The sequence below is a fragment of the Moschus berezovskii genome, chromosome 6 (assembly GCF_049115385.1).
Source record: "Moschus berezovskii isolate FMDL1 chromosome 6, NW_MosBer_1.0, whole genome shotgun sequence".
Classification (NCBI taxonomy): domain Eukaryota; kingdom Metazoa; phylum Chordata; class Mammalia; order Artiodactyla; family Moschidae; genus Moschus; species Moschus berezovskii.
In genome coordinates this window covers 46,127,707-46,144,300 of record NC_142465.1, presented here as the reverse complement: position 1 = coordinate 46,144,300, position 16,594 = coordinate 46,127,707, and the positions used below count along the sequence as shown (strand labels likewise).

The window sequence follows — 16,594 nt, the reverse complement described above, 5'->3', positions numbered from 1 at the left end:
AAGTGGTTTAACTGGTTAGCTTTTGGTTATTGTTCACATTAAAGTATTAAGGATTATTTGTCTTAGAGTTTATTTCTGTTTGTGGATGATTTTCTTAAGTGAAAATGATAGAGGAGAAAAGGAAGTATAAAAAAGAGAGGTTTGGGGTAAAATTTTATTTCTTTGTGTAACTATTTTTAGTAATAAGTTACTGTATTATGTCTTATTTTTTAGAGTGCTTTGACGTAAACAGACGAGATGCCATTTTAGAATTAGAAAAAAACGTATATTTCTTACACTCTGTTGTCATAGCAACTCTTAGCTTAGCAGATGTAAGATATTTTGTTTCCTTGGTAGGACTGGTTTTGTGGTGTGTGTGTGTGTGCACGCATGTGTACACGCATGTGTACATGCATGCAAATATATTAAGCAGTGACTAAGCTGAAATTGATATAACTAAGTAAAACATTAGATAACACTGTTTCTCAGATTTTACTTTTGGTGCATCATCAGAAGAGTGAGGCTTAAGAAGGATCTAATCTATTTCCTATAAGATGGGGCTTTTCCAATCATTTTTAAACATTAAAATTAAAATACTCTCAACAAGACTAAGATTGTGACACATAATTCTCCTTTCTAAAGTTCTCCACTTTAGTTCTTAGCTCAAGTCTTTCTCATTATAAGTCAAATCTTCTTATTAATCCTTTGAGAAAGAGGGGAGGCAATTTTTCATTATTATACTTTTCCTTCACTGGGCTTTTAAATTTTTTTTAAAGTTGATTTACAATGTTACATTAATTACTCCTGTAGAGCAAGGTGGAGAAGGAAATGGCAACCCATTCCAGTACTTTTGCCTGGAAAATCCCATAGATGGAGGAGCCTGGTAGGCTATAGACTATGGGATCGCAAAGAGTAGGACATGACTGAGCGATTTTACTTTCACTTTCCCTGTGCAAGGTGATTCAGATATATATCTGTGTGTGTGTGTGTATATATATTCAGATATATATATGTGTGTGTGTTTAGTTGCTCAGTCATATCTGACTCTTTGTGACCCCATGGACTGTAGTCCACCAGGCTCCTCTGTCCATGGGATTTCCCAGGCAAGAATACTGGAGTGAGTTGCTATTTCCTTCTCCATATACATGTATATATATATACATATACATGTACATATACCTATATATCTGAATCACTTTCTTGTACAGGAGTAATTAATATAACATTGTAAATCAACTATAATAAAATATAATCCATATACATTTATTCTTTATTATATTCTTCTCCATTATGGCTTATCATGGGATAGTGAACATCGTTCCTTTTGCTATGCAGCAGGACCCTGTTGTTTATCCATTATATATATAAAAGATCACATTTGCTAACCCCCACCTTCTACTCAGTCTGTCCCCACAAATCCTCTCTCCAAGCAAGCAGTAATCTGTTCTCTCTGTTAATGAATATGTTTCTGCTTCATAGATAGGTTTATTTGTGTCATATTTTAGATTCCACATATGAATGACCTCATATGGTACTTGCTTTCCCTTTTGGACTTCATTTAGTATGATAACTTCTAGTTGCATCTGTGTTGCTGCAAATGGCATTATTTCATTTTTTTTTATGGCTGAGAAGTATTCCATTATATATATGTACCACATCTTTATCCTTTCATCTGTACATGGACATTTAGGTCGTTTCCATGTCTGGGCTATTGTGAATAGTGCTGCTATGAATACTGGGGCGCATGTATATTTTTGAATTATAGTTTTGTACAGATATATGCCCAGGAATATGGTAATCCTAGTTTTAGTTTTCTAAGGAACCTGCACTCTGTTTTCCACAGTAGCTGCACCAACTTACATTTCCACCAACAGTGTAGGTCCTTCACTGGCTTTCTGTTCTGTTCTGTTCAGTCACTCAGTCGTGTCCGACTCTTTGCGACCCCGTGGACTGTAGCCTACCAGGCTTCTCCGTCCATGGGATTCTCCAGGCAAGAATACTGGAGTGGGTTACCATTTCCTTCTCCAGGGGATCTTCCCGACCCAGGGATCGAACCCGGGTCTCCCGCATTGGAGGCAGACGCTTTAACCTCTGAGCCACCAGGGAAGCCCTCACTGGCTTTAGTATTTCTATTTCCTTTTATTTTTTCTAAATAGATTTTGCTTTTCAACTTGCTCATCTTCCCATGGATCACTAAATTTTTTACATAAATACACTTAGAACTTTATTTTTATTCAGTATCATTTTATGCCCAAAATATTTTAGATATATGAGTATCAAGTATTTAAGTTATAGGCACTTAAAAATCTCTTTAAGTTAGCATCTTTTATTAATGCCACTTGCTTTTTATCTTATTAACACACTGACATAATGAGAAATTTGCAGCCATGTACAGTTCAGTTCAGTTCAGTCGCTCAGTCATGTCTGACTCTTTGCGACCCCATGAATCACAGCACGCCAGGCCTCCCTGTCCATCACCAACTCGAGTTCACCCAAACTCATGTGCATTGAGTCGGTGATGCCATCCAGCCATCTCATCCCCTGTCGTCCCCTTCTCCTCCTGCCACCAATCCCTCCCAGCATCAGGGTCTTTTCCAATGAGTCAACTCTTTGCATGAGGTGGCCATTTTCAGGCTTCAATTGCAGTTCAGTTGGTAAAGAAACTGCCTGCAATGCAGGAGACCTGGGTTTGATTCCTGAGTTGGGAAGATTCAACTGGAGAAGCAAATGGCAACCCACTCCAGTATTCTCACCTGGAGAATCCCATGGACAGAGGAGCCTGGCAGGTTACAGTCCATAGAATTGCAAGAGTCAGACATGACTTAGCAGGTAAACCACCACCATGTCACATTTCACCAACTATACGGGGGATCATATTACTGAATATTTATGGACAAGGCACAAACAGATTCAAGGTAATGGTGGTTAACAGCTAGTCATACATTTCATACTACAAAGTTTACTCTTGAATCTCACCACATTATCTCAAAAATGTCATTGCAAAATATACTTCACTAAAAATTCAGAGTTTCCAAATTTTGGTTTATATTTTTTAGTTTGCCTTATCCTTGAACTAACCATGTATGTTTTATTAAAATACCATGCTATTACACAACATTTTTCTCATTTATAAATTCCAGCTATAACACAAAATAATACACATTGTATGATTTAATTTGGGGGCTTCCCTGGTGACTCAGACAGTAAAGAATCTGCCCACAATGTGGGAGACCTGGGTTTGATCCCTGGGTCATGAAGATCCCCTGAAGGATGGAATGGCAATCCACTCCAGTATTCTTGCCTGGAGAATTCCATGGAGAGAGGAGCCTAGTGAGCTACGGTCCTTGGGGTCACAAAGAGTTGGACATAACTGAGCGACACACACACACGATTAATTTATATGAAGTTATAGAACAGGAGAACTAATTTATTCAACAGAAATGGAAACAGAAATTGTCTATGGAAAGATTTGACTGGAAAGGGGCATGAGGGACTTTCTAGGGTGATAGAATCATTCTTTATCTTAATTGGGATATTGATTATATATTGTATATACATTTATCAAAATTCATTGAATTGAATAGTTAAATACATTTATGCATTTGGTACATGAATGTTATAATAATAATAATGATAATAATAAACAAACCTTGCCTAGTTATTTCATAGTAATACACATAATAGGATAAAAAATAAAAAGAGGGATACAGGGAATTTCCTTGTGGTCTGGTTGTTAGGACTCAGTGCTTTCACTGCTGGGGCCTGAATTCAATCCCTGGTCAGGGAACTAAGATTCCACAAGCCATGTGGTATGGCTAAAAAAAAAAAAAAGAGGAATATAAACCGTAATACACTTTATGAAAATAGTTACATATTAAAAAGTTAAAAATAACAACCAACTTTTGTATACTAAAATAGGGAAAAAACTATACTAAAATTTTATGTGCTACAAGTAGTAAAACAGAAGTTTTTCTTCTTTTTACTCATCTAAATTTTCTACTTCTATAATATAAACACATAATAATATTTAATAAAGTTGTTTAAACTATACATTATTTTTTCAGTGATAAATATTACATGTTACATTCTTATCAAAAAGGTTGAACCTAAATATAATCAAGTTTTTAGCTCTAATTTCCAGTTTATAAGAAAAAAAGTAGATTAGGAAAGTGGTAAAGGGATCTCAAGAGGAAGCAATCAGTTCAATCTTGAAGGGACAACATTCTTAAAGGACAACTGACTGAGTTTCTTCAACAAGTCAATAGTATAAAAGATGGGAGGGGCACAGTGGCGGGGAGAAGAAACAACTCTTTAAATTAGGAAATAATTAAGAGATATATAACAACAAAATTCAATACATAAAAGTTGTTTGGATCTTGGTTTGAACGAGCCAAGTATAAAAAGATATTTTTGAGACAATCAGGGAAATTGGATATGAACCAGGTATGAAATAATTTTAAATTATTATTGTCAATTGCATTAATGATGATTATGGTATATAATATAAGAAAATATCCTAATATTTCATAGATTGATGTCAAAATATTTCATGAAAAATTCCATGATTTTGGATTTGCTTCACAATGCTTTATATTAAAAAAATAGATAAAACAGGTGCTGTAAAATATTAGACTTGTTGAATCAGTGTGATGGGAATATAGGGTTCATCTTACAATATTCTCTGTTTTGATGAACTTTTAATGGCTTTTCCATAATAAAAGATTTCTAAAAAATTGATAGTCAACTTGTTGCTAAGTGTTTAATGAGGCTTACTTAATTTTTTTTTTGCATTTTTTATCAGCTTTTAAAAGCTCCCTACAGAAGTTTTATTGCTTCCACTGCAAGTTCTTCAAGAGTATTGCATGTGCCCTAGCTTATGGTCCACTCAGCCATCCATGTACATAACTTTATTGCCCGAGATATAAGTATTGAAAGTAACAACTTAGGTTCTCATTGCCAGACGCCTAACATTAAAATGGGAATTTATTTTTCACAGAAGAATAGGATTAAAAAAAAAAGGAACAAATCATAATAACTTCAATATTTCTTTCCAGTGTCTTGTGCTTGATACTTTGAACCAAAAGGCTATGAAGCTGGTTAGAAATAGAAAATTTTTATCAAGAGAAATTATTTCCTGAATCTCTTTATTTCTGAGTCCATTAAGACTTATGCTGGTTGGTTCCTTTTACCATTAGATATGCCTCCTCTCAAGAAGAACACTACTGAGCTTTATAGGCCACTGACTGATTAGAAAGTTAATTTAGTTTTAATTTAATAATTTAATTGAGAAGTATTACTGAATATCTGGGCTTCCCTGGTGGCTCAGATGGTAAAGAATCTGCTTGCAATGCAGAAGATCTGGGTCTGATCCCTGGGTTGGGAAGATCCCCTGGCAAAGGGAACAGTTACCTACTTCAGTATTTTGGCCTGGAGAATTCCATGGACAGAGCAGCCTGAAGGACTACAGTCCATGGGGTTGCAAAGAATTGGACACAACTAAGTGACTTTCACTTTCACTGAATGTCTACCTACTGCGTTCACAACAGTATAATAGTGGTTATCTATTCTCCGCATTTTAAAATTAGCAATAATCCCACTTTCAAACATAGGACACATAAAAATTTAATTTTGTCATCTAACATTCAGTTCAGTTCAGTTCAGTCGCTCAGTCGTGTCTGACTCTCCGCGACCCCATGAATCACAGCACACCAGGCCTCCCTGTCCATCACCAACTCCCAGAGTTCACTCAAACTCATGTCCACAGAGTCGGTGATGCCATCCAGCCATTTCATTCTCTGTCGTCCCCTTCTCCTCCCGCCCCTAATCCTTCCCAGCATCAGAGTCTTTTCCAGTGAGTCAACTCGTCGCATGAGGTGGCCAAAGTATTGGAGTTTCAGCTTTAGCATCAGTCCTTCCAATGAACACCCAGGATTGATCTCCCTTAGAATGGACTGGTTGCATCTAACATTACTCAAATAGAACAAACACTTGGAGATTTCTGTCACATTAAAAAATAACCTAAGAAATTTAAATACTATAAATTCTAAGCACTAGCTTTTCAGAAATATATTTTCAAAGCAAATGAGGACAAGGGATCCTATCCAAACGTTTTTTGATTACAATAGAGTATATCAATAGTAACTTGAGTATAATACACTTACCTATGATAAAACATGCGAGCCATGCCCATTCTTTGTTTTTCCCCTCCTGATAAGACATCTTTCCAGTCCATAATAGCATCCCATCCTTTAAAATATGTAAAAAAAACATATTTTATAACGCATCTTTTAACCAAAGAGAGTATCTTTTACAGTTTTTACCTAGACGAGTGATTCTTAGCAAGTTTAAGCTATTACATAAAGAACCTGATATTTCACAAAACATATGCCTGGATAGATCAGAATGCCTTATGTTTAAGCACTTGGTCTTAGATTTGATATTTTTAAATGGTAATAATTACTTATATTGACAGAACATATTCTAAGAAAAACTAAATACTGACACTTTGAAAAGGTATTTACTTTATAATGTCTCCAAAGAGTTGGTATACTTAGACTTATTTTGCAGGGGGTTAGAAGAAAAGACCAAAAAATTTGCACAGGCCTATTACAAAGTCTCACTTCCACTGTATAATCATAAGGGATTTGATTGAGGTCATATCTGAATGGTCTAGTGGTTTTCCCTACTTTCTTCAATTTAAGTCTGAACTTCGCAATAAGGAGTTCATGATCTGAGCCACAGTCAGCTCCTGGTCTTGTTTTCGCTAACTGTATACAGCTTCTCCATCTTTGGTTGCAAAGAATATAATCAATCTGATTTCGGTGTTGACCATCTGGTGATGTCCATGTGTAGCGTCTTCTCTTGTGCTGTTGGAAGAGGGTGTTTGCTATGACCAGTGCATTCTCTTGACAAAACTCTATTAGCCTTTGCCCTGCTTCATTCCATGCTCCAAGGCCAAATTTGCCTGTTACTCCAGGTGTTTCTTGACTTCCTACTTTTGCATTCCAGTCCCCTATAATGAAAAGGACATCTTTTTTGGGTGTTAGTTCTAAAAGGTCTTGTAGGTCTTCATAGAACCGATTAACTTCAGCTTCTTCAGCATTACTTGTTGGGGCATAGGCCTGGATTACTGTAATATTGAATGGTTTGCCTTGGAAACGAACAGAAATCATCCTGTCATTTTTAAGATTGCATCCAAGTACTGCATTTCGGACTCTTTTGTTGACCATGATGGCTACTCCATTTCTTCTAAGGGATTCCTGCCCACAGTAGTAGATATAATGGTCGTCTGAGTTAAATTCACCCATTCCAGTCCATTTTAATTCACTGATTCCTAGAATGTCAACATTCACTCTTGCCATCTCCTGTTTGACCACTTCCAATTTGCCTTGATTCATGGACCTAACATTCCAGGTTCCTATGCAATACTGCTCTTTACAGCACCGGACCTTGCTTCTATCACTGGTCACATCCACAACTTAGAAAGCATCACTACGAACAAAGCTAGTGGAGGTGATGGAATTCCAGTTGAGCTATTTCAAGTCTTGAAAGATGATGTTGTGAAAGTGCTGCACTCAATATGCCAGCAGATTTGGAAAACTCAGCAGTGGCCACAGGACTGGAAGAGGTCAGTCTTCATTCCAATCCCAAAGAAAGGCAATGCCAAAGAATGCTCAAACTACCGCACAATTGCACTCATCTCACACGCTAGTAAAGTCATGCTCAAAATTCTCCAAGCCAGGCTTCAGCAGTAGGTAAACCGTGAACTCCCAGATGTTCAAGCAGGTTTTAGAAAAGGCAGAGGCACCAGAGATCAAATTGCCAACATCCGCTGGATCATGGAGAAAGCAAGAGAGTTTCAGAAAAACATCTATTTCTGCTTTATTGACTATGCCAAAGCCTTTGACTGTGTCGATCACAATAAACTGTGGAACATTCTGAAAGAGATGGGAATCCCAGACCACCTGACCTGCCTCTTGAGAAACCTGTATGCAGGTCAGGAAGCAACTGTTAGAACTGGACATGGAACAACAGACTGGTTCCAAATAGGAAAAGGTGTACGTCAAGGTTGTATATTGTCACCTTGCTTATTTAACTTCTATGCAGAGTACATCATGAGGAACGCTGGGCTGGAAGAAGCACAAGCTGGAATCAAGATTGCCGGGAGAAATATCAATAACCTCAGATATGCAGATGACACTACCCTTATAGCAGAAAGTGAAGAGGAACTCAAAAGCCTCTTGATGAAAGTGAAAGAGGAGAGTGAAAAGGTTGGCTTGAAGCTCAACATTCAGTAAACAAAGATCATGGCATCTGGTCCCATCACTTCATGGGAAATAGATGGAAAAACAGTGGAAACAGTGTCAGACTTTGTTTTTTTGGGCTCCAAAATCACTGCAGATGCTGATTGCAGCCATGAAATTAAAAGACGCTTGCTCCTTGGAAGGAAAGTTATGACCAACCTTGATAGTATATTAAAAAGCAGAGACATTACTTTGCCAACCAAGGTCCGTCTAGTCAAGGCAATGGTTTTTCCCGTGGTCATGTATGGATGTGAGAGTTGGACTGTGAAGAAGGCTGACCGCCGAAGAATCGATGCTTTTGAACTGTGGTGTTGGAGAAGACTCTTGAGAGTCCCTTATACTGCAAGGAGATCCAACCAGTCCATTCTGGAGGAGATCAATCCTGGATGTTCATTGGAGGGACTGATGCTAAAGCTGAAGCTGCAATACTTTGGCCACCTCATGCGACGAGTTGACTCACTGGAAAAGACTCTGATGCTGGGAAAGGTTGGGGGCGGGAGGAGAAGGGGACGACGGAGAATGAGATGGCTGGATGGCATCACCGACTCTGGACATGAGTTTGAGTGAACTCCGGGAGTTGGTGATGGACAGGGAGGCCTGGCGTGCTGTGATTCATGGGGTCGCGGAGAGTCAGACACGACTGAGCGACTGAACTGAACTGATTACAAAGTCTGGGCTTCCTGGGTGGTTCAGTGGGTAAAGAATCTGCCTGCAGTGCAAGAGACAAAGGTTTGATCCCTGGGTCTGGAAGATCCCCTGGAAGAGGGGATGGCAACCTATTCCAGTATTCTTGCCTGAGAATCCCATGGACAGAAGAGCTTTGCAGGATACAGTCCACAGGGTTGCAAAGAGTAAGATATAACTGAAGTGACCGAGCACACACACACATTACAAAGTCTACAAAAGATATGAAAGGAGCTTGTTTAAATGGCTTCCATCTGCCTGGCACTTTATATGAGTTTTATCATTGTATATTTCACAACCTTATGAGGTGTCTATTATTAGTGTTATTTTATAAGTAGATAGACTGAAATTCATGAAGAAATTAATATATAAAAATTTATACAACTATATATCAGAGCTAGAATTTATATGTAGGTGTATCTTCATGTTTTACAATTTACTTATTCCATCTCTGAGAACATCGTAAATACTTTATGTTAGTTATTTATTCAAAAAGCAAGTCTTTTATTTTCCAAAAAATAGGTTAGATCAAAAAAAAATGTTAGATCAATACTTATTATTGCTGCTGCTGCTGCTGCTAAGTCGCTTCAGTCGTGTCTGACTCTGTGCGACCCCATAGACGGCAGCCCACCAGGCTCCGCCGATCCTGGGATTCTCCAGGCAAGATCACTGGGTTGCATTGCCATTTCTTTCTCTAATGCATGAAAGTGAAAAGTGAAAGTAAAGTCGCTCAGTCATGTCTGACTCTTCACGACCCCATGGACTTCAGCCTACCAGGCTCCTCCGTCCATGGGATTTTCCAGGCAAGAGTAATGGAGTCGGTTGCCATTGCCTTCTCCGTCAATACATACTAGTATAGGGAAAAGCAAGATGGCAGAGAAGTAGGAGGACAAGGAGTTCATCTCTCCCCATAGATGCATCAAGAATACATCTACCAATGGAACAGTTCTCACAGAGCACTGGCTGAACACTAGGAGAAGATGTTGGACACTGGAAAGGACAAGAAAGATCCATGTGGAAACATGTAAGACAAAAGAAAGAAGGGAAAAAGAAGAGGACAGGAAGTGGGATAGGATCTGCTTCCAGGTAGGGGATCTGAAGAATCTGAGAAGTTCCTGTATCCCGGGAAACCCCCTCACGGAGGGGCAGATTGGTTGGGACAGAGGAAATCATCTGGGCCTGTCGGAGGGGAGTGAAACAGCCGGTCTATGGCAGGCAGGACAAAGTGAGACCTACATAGATGGTCTATGCCACAGCCCTGTACCTCCGAGCCTGGGACTTGTGTATGTCAGTGTGCATGGGCACTGGGTGCTGGAACATAGGCAATGGAGAGAAAAGCTGAGGAGAGGACTGCTGCTGGATGCAAGTAGACAGGACAGCCTGAGGGATGGAAATGAGAAAATCCACAACTGGGAATACTTGTGGAGGAAACCTGGACTACCATAGAAGCAAGGAACCATTATTGAGTGACATGTAGGGGGTGCAGCTGTCATTGTAGCCTCTCTCCCCACACTGTAAGCCCTTACTTATACCCCGCCAGGTGGTAAAAATGGTTTCCACCAGGGTGAGCTGTCTCATGCCTGCCACTGGGCACTTGAAAAGGTTCCTGCTGGGGCTAACCCTTTTGTACCTGTGACCAAAAGTTAGGAAAAGCCCCTGCCAGGGCTGGCCCCAATCACCTGCTGCTAGGAACTAGGAAAGGCCCCTGCCAGGGCTGGCTCTATGCACCAGTGGCTGATTGCTTGGAAAGATCACCCAGGGCTAACCCTCATGTGCCTGCCACCTGGTGGTATGAAAGGCTCCCACTGGGGCTGGCCATCTTGTGCCTGTGGCTGGGAACTAGGAAAGACTCCCACCAGGGCTGGATCTCCCACATCACGGCCATCAGCTCCCCTGTGAACTTGTGACTGGGCCAGATCTCTTACAACTTCCAACCCCTTTGTGCACCTGTTGCCTCCCATGACGCTGGCAGCTGTGCCACCTCCGTGCCTTGTCCTCACTGGGGCAGACCAAAGTGCTCCAGGGCAGCCTTGGGAGTAGATCCCTGTGTGCAACTTACAGAGGTGGAGCTAAAACCACAGCTAAGTCCCAGGGGCCACTCAATGTAAGAAGAAAAACTGAAATTTTTCCTTGCAGCTGCACAAATTGAAACCCTCACAAACAGCTTGGTAAAAACTCAGCACTTACAAAACATCTGAACAGATAAGTGCTCCCACAGCCAAGACAGACCTAGTTTTAGCAGGTGTAGCACTAGTGGTAAAGAACCCACATGCCAATACAGGAGACCTAAAAGATGTGGGTTCAATCCCTGGGTTGAGAAGATCCCCTGGAAATAGGGCAATCCACTCCAGTAGTCTTGTCTGGAGAATCCCATCGACAAAGGAGTCTAGCAGGCTATAGTCCATAGGGTTGCAAGAGTCAGGCACAACTGAAGTGACTTAACATGCATGTACACATGGAAGCCTGTGCCAGGCTAAAGTCTGAGCTGCCCCTATAACATCTGGTAGCTTCCTAGATGGTGCATTGGTAAAGAAACTACCTACCAATGCAGGAGATGCAAGAGACGAGGATTCAGTCCCTTGCTCAGGAAGATCCCTGGAGAAGGAAATAGCAACCTACTCCCATATTCTTGCATGGAAAATTCCATGGAGAGCAGAACCTGGTGGGCTACAGTCCATGGGGTCACAAAGAGACAGACATGACTGAGCAACTGAGCATGACTGAGCACCTAATACCCACAACTGGTCCAGATCCATGATTACTGCAGTCCTGGGGCTGGACTTCAGTGGCTCTACTCTGATGGCCTGGTGAAAGAAATCTCTAAGAGACACCAGGGTCAAATGATAGTGTGGCAATGCTAATATCAGTGTAGTCTGAGGGTCTGCACAATGGGTGAAAGATCACTCAACAGAGTACACCACAGGAGAGTAGTTTCAAAGAAGGGATACTCAGTAGTTTCCCTCGCACCAGGAGTGTTTCAACCTTGCCTACTTTGCACCACAGATCAGAAACACAGCTAAGAAGCAAGCAAATCTTGGGGCTTCTACTACAACAACTAGGAAGCCGACTCCACCCCTGACAGGGCAGTGACAACCAAAGAGCAAAGGGGAGGCCCCACTCAATATCCAGGGCAGGCTCTGGTCACCACAACAATAGTCTAACCCTCATTAAGAGGATAGCAGCACAAGTCTCTGGATCAGCCTCACCTACCAGGGGACAGATACCAGAAGCAAGAGGAACTATGACCCTGCAGCCTGGAAAGCAGATCACAAACACAAAAATTTGAGGGAAAAAAAAAAAAGAGGTAACAAACAGATATGCTGCAGACAAAGGAGCAAGATTAAAACCTACAAGAACAATTAAATGAAGAGCAGATAAGCAATCTATCTGAAAGAGAATTCAGAGTATCATAGTAAAGATGATCCAAGATCTTAGAAACAGACTGGAGGCATGGATTGAAAAGATACAGGAACAGTTTAGCAAAGACCTAGAAGAATTAAAACACAAATAAACATAAATGAACAAGACAGGGACTGAAAATGAAAAATATATTAGAAGAAATCAATAACAGAATAAATGAGGCAGAAGAATGGATAAGTGGCCTGGAAGACAGAGTGGTAGAAATCTTTGCCGTAGAACAGAATAATAATAATAAAATGAAAAGAAATGTGAATAAATTCAGAGACATCTGGAACAACATTAAATGCATGAACATTTGAATTATAGAGGTCCCAGAAGAAGAAGAAAAAGGGTCTGAGAAAATATTTCAAGAGATCACAGTAAAAAACTTTTCTAACATGGGAAACGAGATAATCACACAAGCCTAGAAAGCAGAGAGTTGCATAAAGGATAAACCCAAGAAGGAACAGACTGAGACACATATTATTGAACTAACAAAAATTAAGTACAAAAATTATTAAAAGCAACGAAGGGAAAGCGACAAATAACACAAAAGGGAAACCCCAAAAGGTTATCAGCTGATTTTTCAGTAGAAACTCTGCAGGTCAGAAGGGAGTGGCAGGATATATTTAAAATGATGAAAAGGAAAAGCCTATAACCAAGAATACTCTAACCGGGGAGGCTCTCATTCAGATTTGACAGAGCATCAAAAGTTTTACAGACACACAAAAGCTAAGAGCATTCAGCACCTCCAAACCAGCTTTACAACTGCTAAAGGAACTTCTATAGGCAAAAAACACTAGAAAGGAGAATGAAAAAGGAAAGCAAAGAGTAAAAAGATATACAAAGAAAACCACACCCCAAACAATTAAGAAAATGGCGATAGGAACATATATATTGATAATTATCTGAAATGTAAATGGAATAACGTTCCAACCAGAAGAAACAGACTGGCTGAATGGATGAAAAAACAAGACCCGTGTATATGCTGCCTACAAGAGAACCACTTCAGACCTAGGGATACATACAGACTGAAAGTGAGGAGATGGAGAAAGATATTCCATAAAAATGGAAAGCAAAGAAAAGCTGGAGTAGCAATACTCACATCAGACCAAATAGACTTTAAAACAAAGACTGTTAATAAGACAAGGAAAAATCCTACCTAATAATCAAGGGATCAATTCAAGAAAAAGATAAAGCAATTGTAAATATTTATGCACTCAACCTAGGAGAATATCAGAGATAAAGCAAATGCTACCAGTCATATAATGGGAAACTGACAGGAACACGATTAATAATGGAGGACTTTAACACCCCACTTATATCAATGGACGGATCATCCAGACAAAAAAATTAACAAGAAAACACAAGTCTTAAATGAAACATTAGACCAGATAGACTTAATTGATATATACAGGACATTCCATCAGAAAACAGCAGAATATACTTTCTTTTCAAGAACACATGGAACATTCTCCAGAATAGATCACATCTTGGGTCACAAATCAAGCTTCAGTAAAGTTAAGAAAACTGATATTGTATCAGGTATCTTTTCTGAAACAATGCTATGAGATTAGAAAGCAAATACGGGGTGCGGGGAACTATAAAAAACACAAACATGTGGAGACTAAACAATATGCTACTAAACAACCTATGGATAACTGGAGAAATCAAAAAGGAAATAAAAAAATATCTAGAAACAATTGAAAATTAAAACATGGTGACCCAAAACCTATGGAAAGCAGCACAGTTCTAAGAGGGAAGTTTATAACAATACAATCCATCTCAAGAAAAATATCAAATAAACAACACAACCTTGTACCAAATGCAACTAGAGAAACAAGAACAAATAAACCCAAAAGTTAGTAGAAGGAAAGAAATCATAAAAATCAGAGCAAAAATAAATGAGATATAAAACAGAGAATAGCAAAAACCAATGAAACTAAAAATTGTTCTTTGAGAAGATAAGCAAAATTGATAAAACCATTAGCCAGATTCCTTAAGAAAAGAAAGGGAGAGGACTCAAATCAATAAAATTAGAAATGGAAAAGGAGACGTTACAGCTGACACCACAGAAACACAAAAGATCATAAGAGACTACTACAAGCAATTACTAAGTTGACCAAAATGTTTGGGTTTTTCTGTAACATCTTCTGGAAAAATTTGAGTGAACTTTTTGATCAACTCGATGTATGCCAATAAAATGAACAACCTGAAGAAATGGACAAATTCTTAGAAAGGTATAACTTTCTAAGACTGAACTAGGAAGAAATAGAAAGTATGAACAGGGATTTCCCGGGTGGTCCAGTGGTTAAAAATCTATACATAGTGAAGTAAGCCAGAAAGAAAAACACCAACACAGTATACTAATGCATATATATGGAATTTAGAAAGATGGAAATGATAACCCTGTATATGAGACAGCAAAAGAGACACAGATGTATAGAACAGACTTTGGGACTCTGTGGGAGATGGTGAGGGTGGGATGATTTGGGAGAATGGCATTGAAACAAGTATATTATCATATGTGAAACAAATTGCCAGTTCAGGGTCAATGCATGATAAAGGATGCTCGGTGCTGGTGTGCAGGGATGACCCAGAGGGAGGATAAGGAGAGGAGGGAGGTGGGAGGGGGGTTCAGAAAGGGGAACTCATATACACCCGGGGAGAATTCATGTCAATGTATGGCAAAACCAACCAATATAATATTGTAAAATAATTAGCCTCCAATAAAAAATAAATAAAATAAAAAGTATACAGTAACAACTGAAAAAAATAAATAAAGGTTTAAAAAAAAAATCTGTCTCCCAAAGCAGGGGATACAGATTGATCCTTGGAGAACTATGATCCCACAAGCCGGAGAGGAACTAAGCCCACATGCCACAACTAGAGAGAAGCCCATGTGCCACAACAAAGAACCTACATGCCACAGCTAAAACCCAATGCAGCCAAATAAGTAAATAAATTTTTTTTTTATTTTAACTGAACAAAAATATGAACAGGCCAGTCATGGGTAATGAAATTGAAATGAAACTGCAATTAAAATCTTCCAAGAAACAAAAGTTCAGGTCTAGATGGTGTCACAGGTGAATTCTATTTTAGAGACCAGCTAACAGGTCCTTCTCATATGCTTCCAAAAATTGCAGAGGGAAGGACACTTCCAAGCTAATTTTATGAGGCCACTATCACCCTGATACCAAAACCAGACAAAATTAATACACAGGAATCTCTTTCATTACAATACACTAACAGAAGATCAGAAAGAGAAATTAAGAAAAAAATTCCATTTATGATTGCATCCCTAGATGAAACTATCTAGGGATAAAACTACCTAAGAAGGAAAAATACCTTGATTCAGAAAACTATAGGATACTGATGAAAGAAAACAAAGATGACACAAATTGATGGAGAGATATACCATGTTCTTGGATTGGAAGAACCAATATTGTAAAAATAATTATACTACCCAAAGCAATCCACAGATTCAATGCAATCCCCATCAAATTACCAATGGCATTATTCCACAGAATCAGATTAAAATATTTTTTAATTTGTATGGAAACACAAAAGACCCCAAATAGCCAAAGCAATCTTGAAAAAAAGAAACAGAGCTGGAGGAGTCAGGCTCTCTGACTTAAGACTATACTCCAAAGCTACATAATCAAGACAATATGGCACTTGGGCAAAAAAATACAAATGGATCAACGGAACAAGACAGAAAGCCCAAAGATAAATCCAGACACCTATGTTCACCTAATTTATGACAAAGGAGGCAAGAATATACAATGGAGAAAAGACAGTCTCTTCAATAAGTGCTGCTGGGAAAACTAGGCAGCTATCTGTAAAAGAATGAAATTAGAACACTTCCAAATACCATACACAAAAATAAACTCAAGATAGATTAAAGACCTAGATGTAAGGCTGGGCAATTACAACTCTTAGAGAAAATCATAAGCAGAACACTCTCTGACATAAATTATAGAAAGATCTTTTTGGATCCATCTCCCAGAATAGTGAAAATAAAAACAAAAATAAGCAAAATGAGATCTAATTAAACTTACAACCTTTTGCACAGTAAATGAAACAATAAATAAAACAAAAAGACAACCCTCAGAATAGGAGAAAATATTTGCAAACAAAACAACCAACAAGGGATTCATCTCCAAAATATATAAACAGCTCATGTAGCTCAATAATAAAAGAAACAATCCAATGAAAAAGTGGGTGGA

General features: G+C 38.9%; 1 protein-coding gene across 5 annotated transcripts in view; it reads right to left on the bottom strand.

Moving 5' to 3' along the window:
* The window catches only part of ABCD2 (ATP binding cassette subfamily D member 2), a 94,185-nt gene that overhangs the window by 15,144 nt on the left and 62,447 nt on the right, over positions 1 to 16,594 (bottom strand). For all 5 annotated transcript variants that reach the window (XM_088836692.1, XM_055395229.2, XM_088836693.1 and 2 more), the window contains one exon: positions 6,141 to 6,225. In XM_088836692.1, the coding sequence (XP_088692818.1) occupies positions 6,141 to 6,225 (85 nt within the window). The remainder of the gene's footprint in view (positions 1 to 6,140; positions 6,226 to 16,594) is intronic.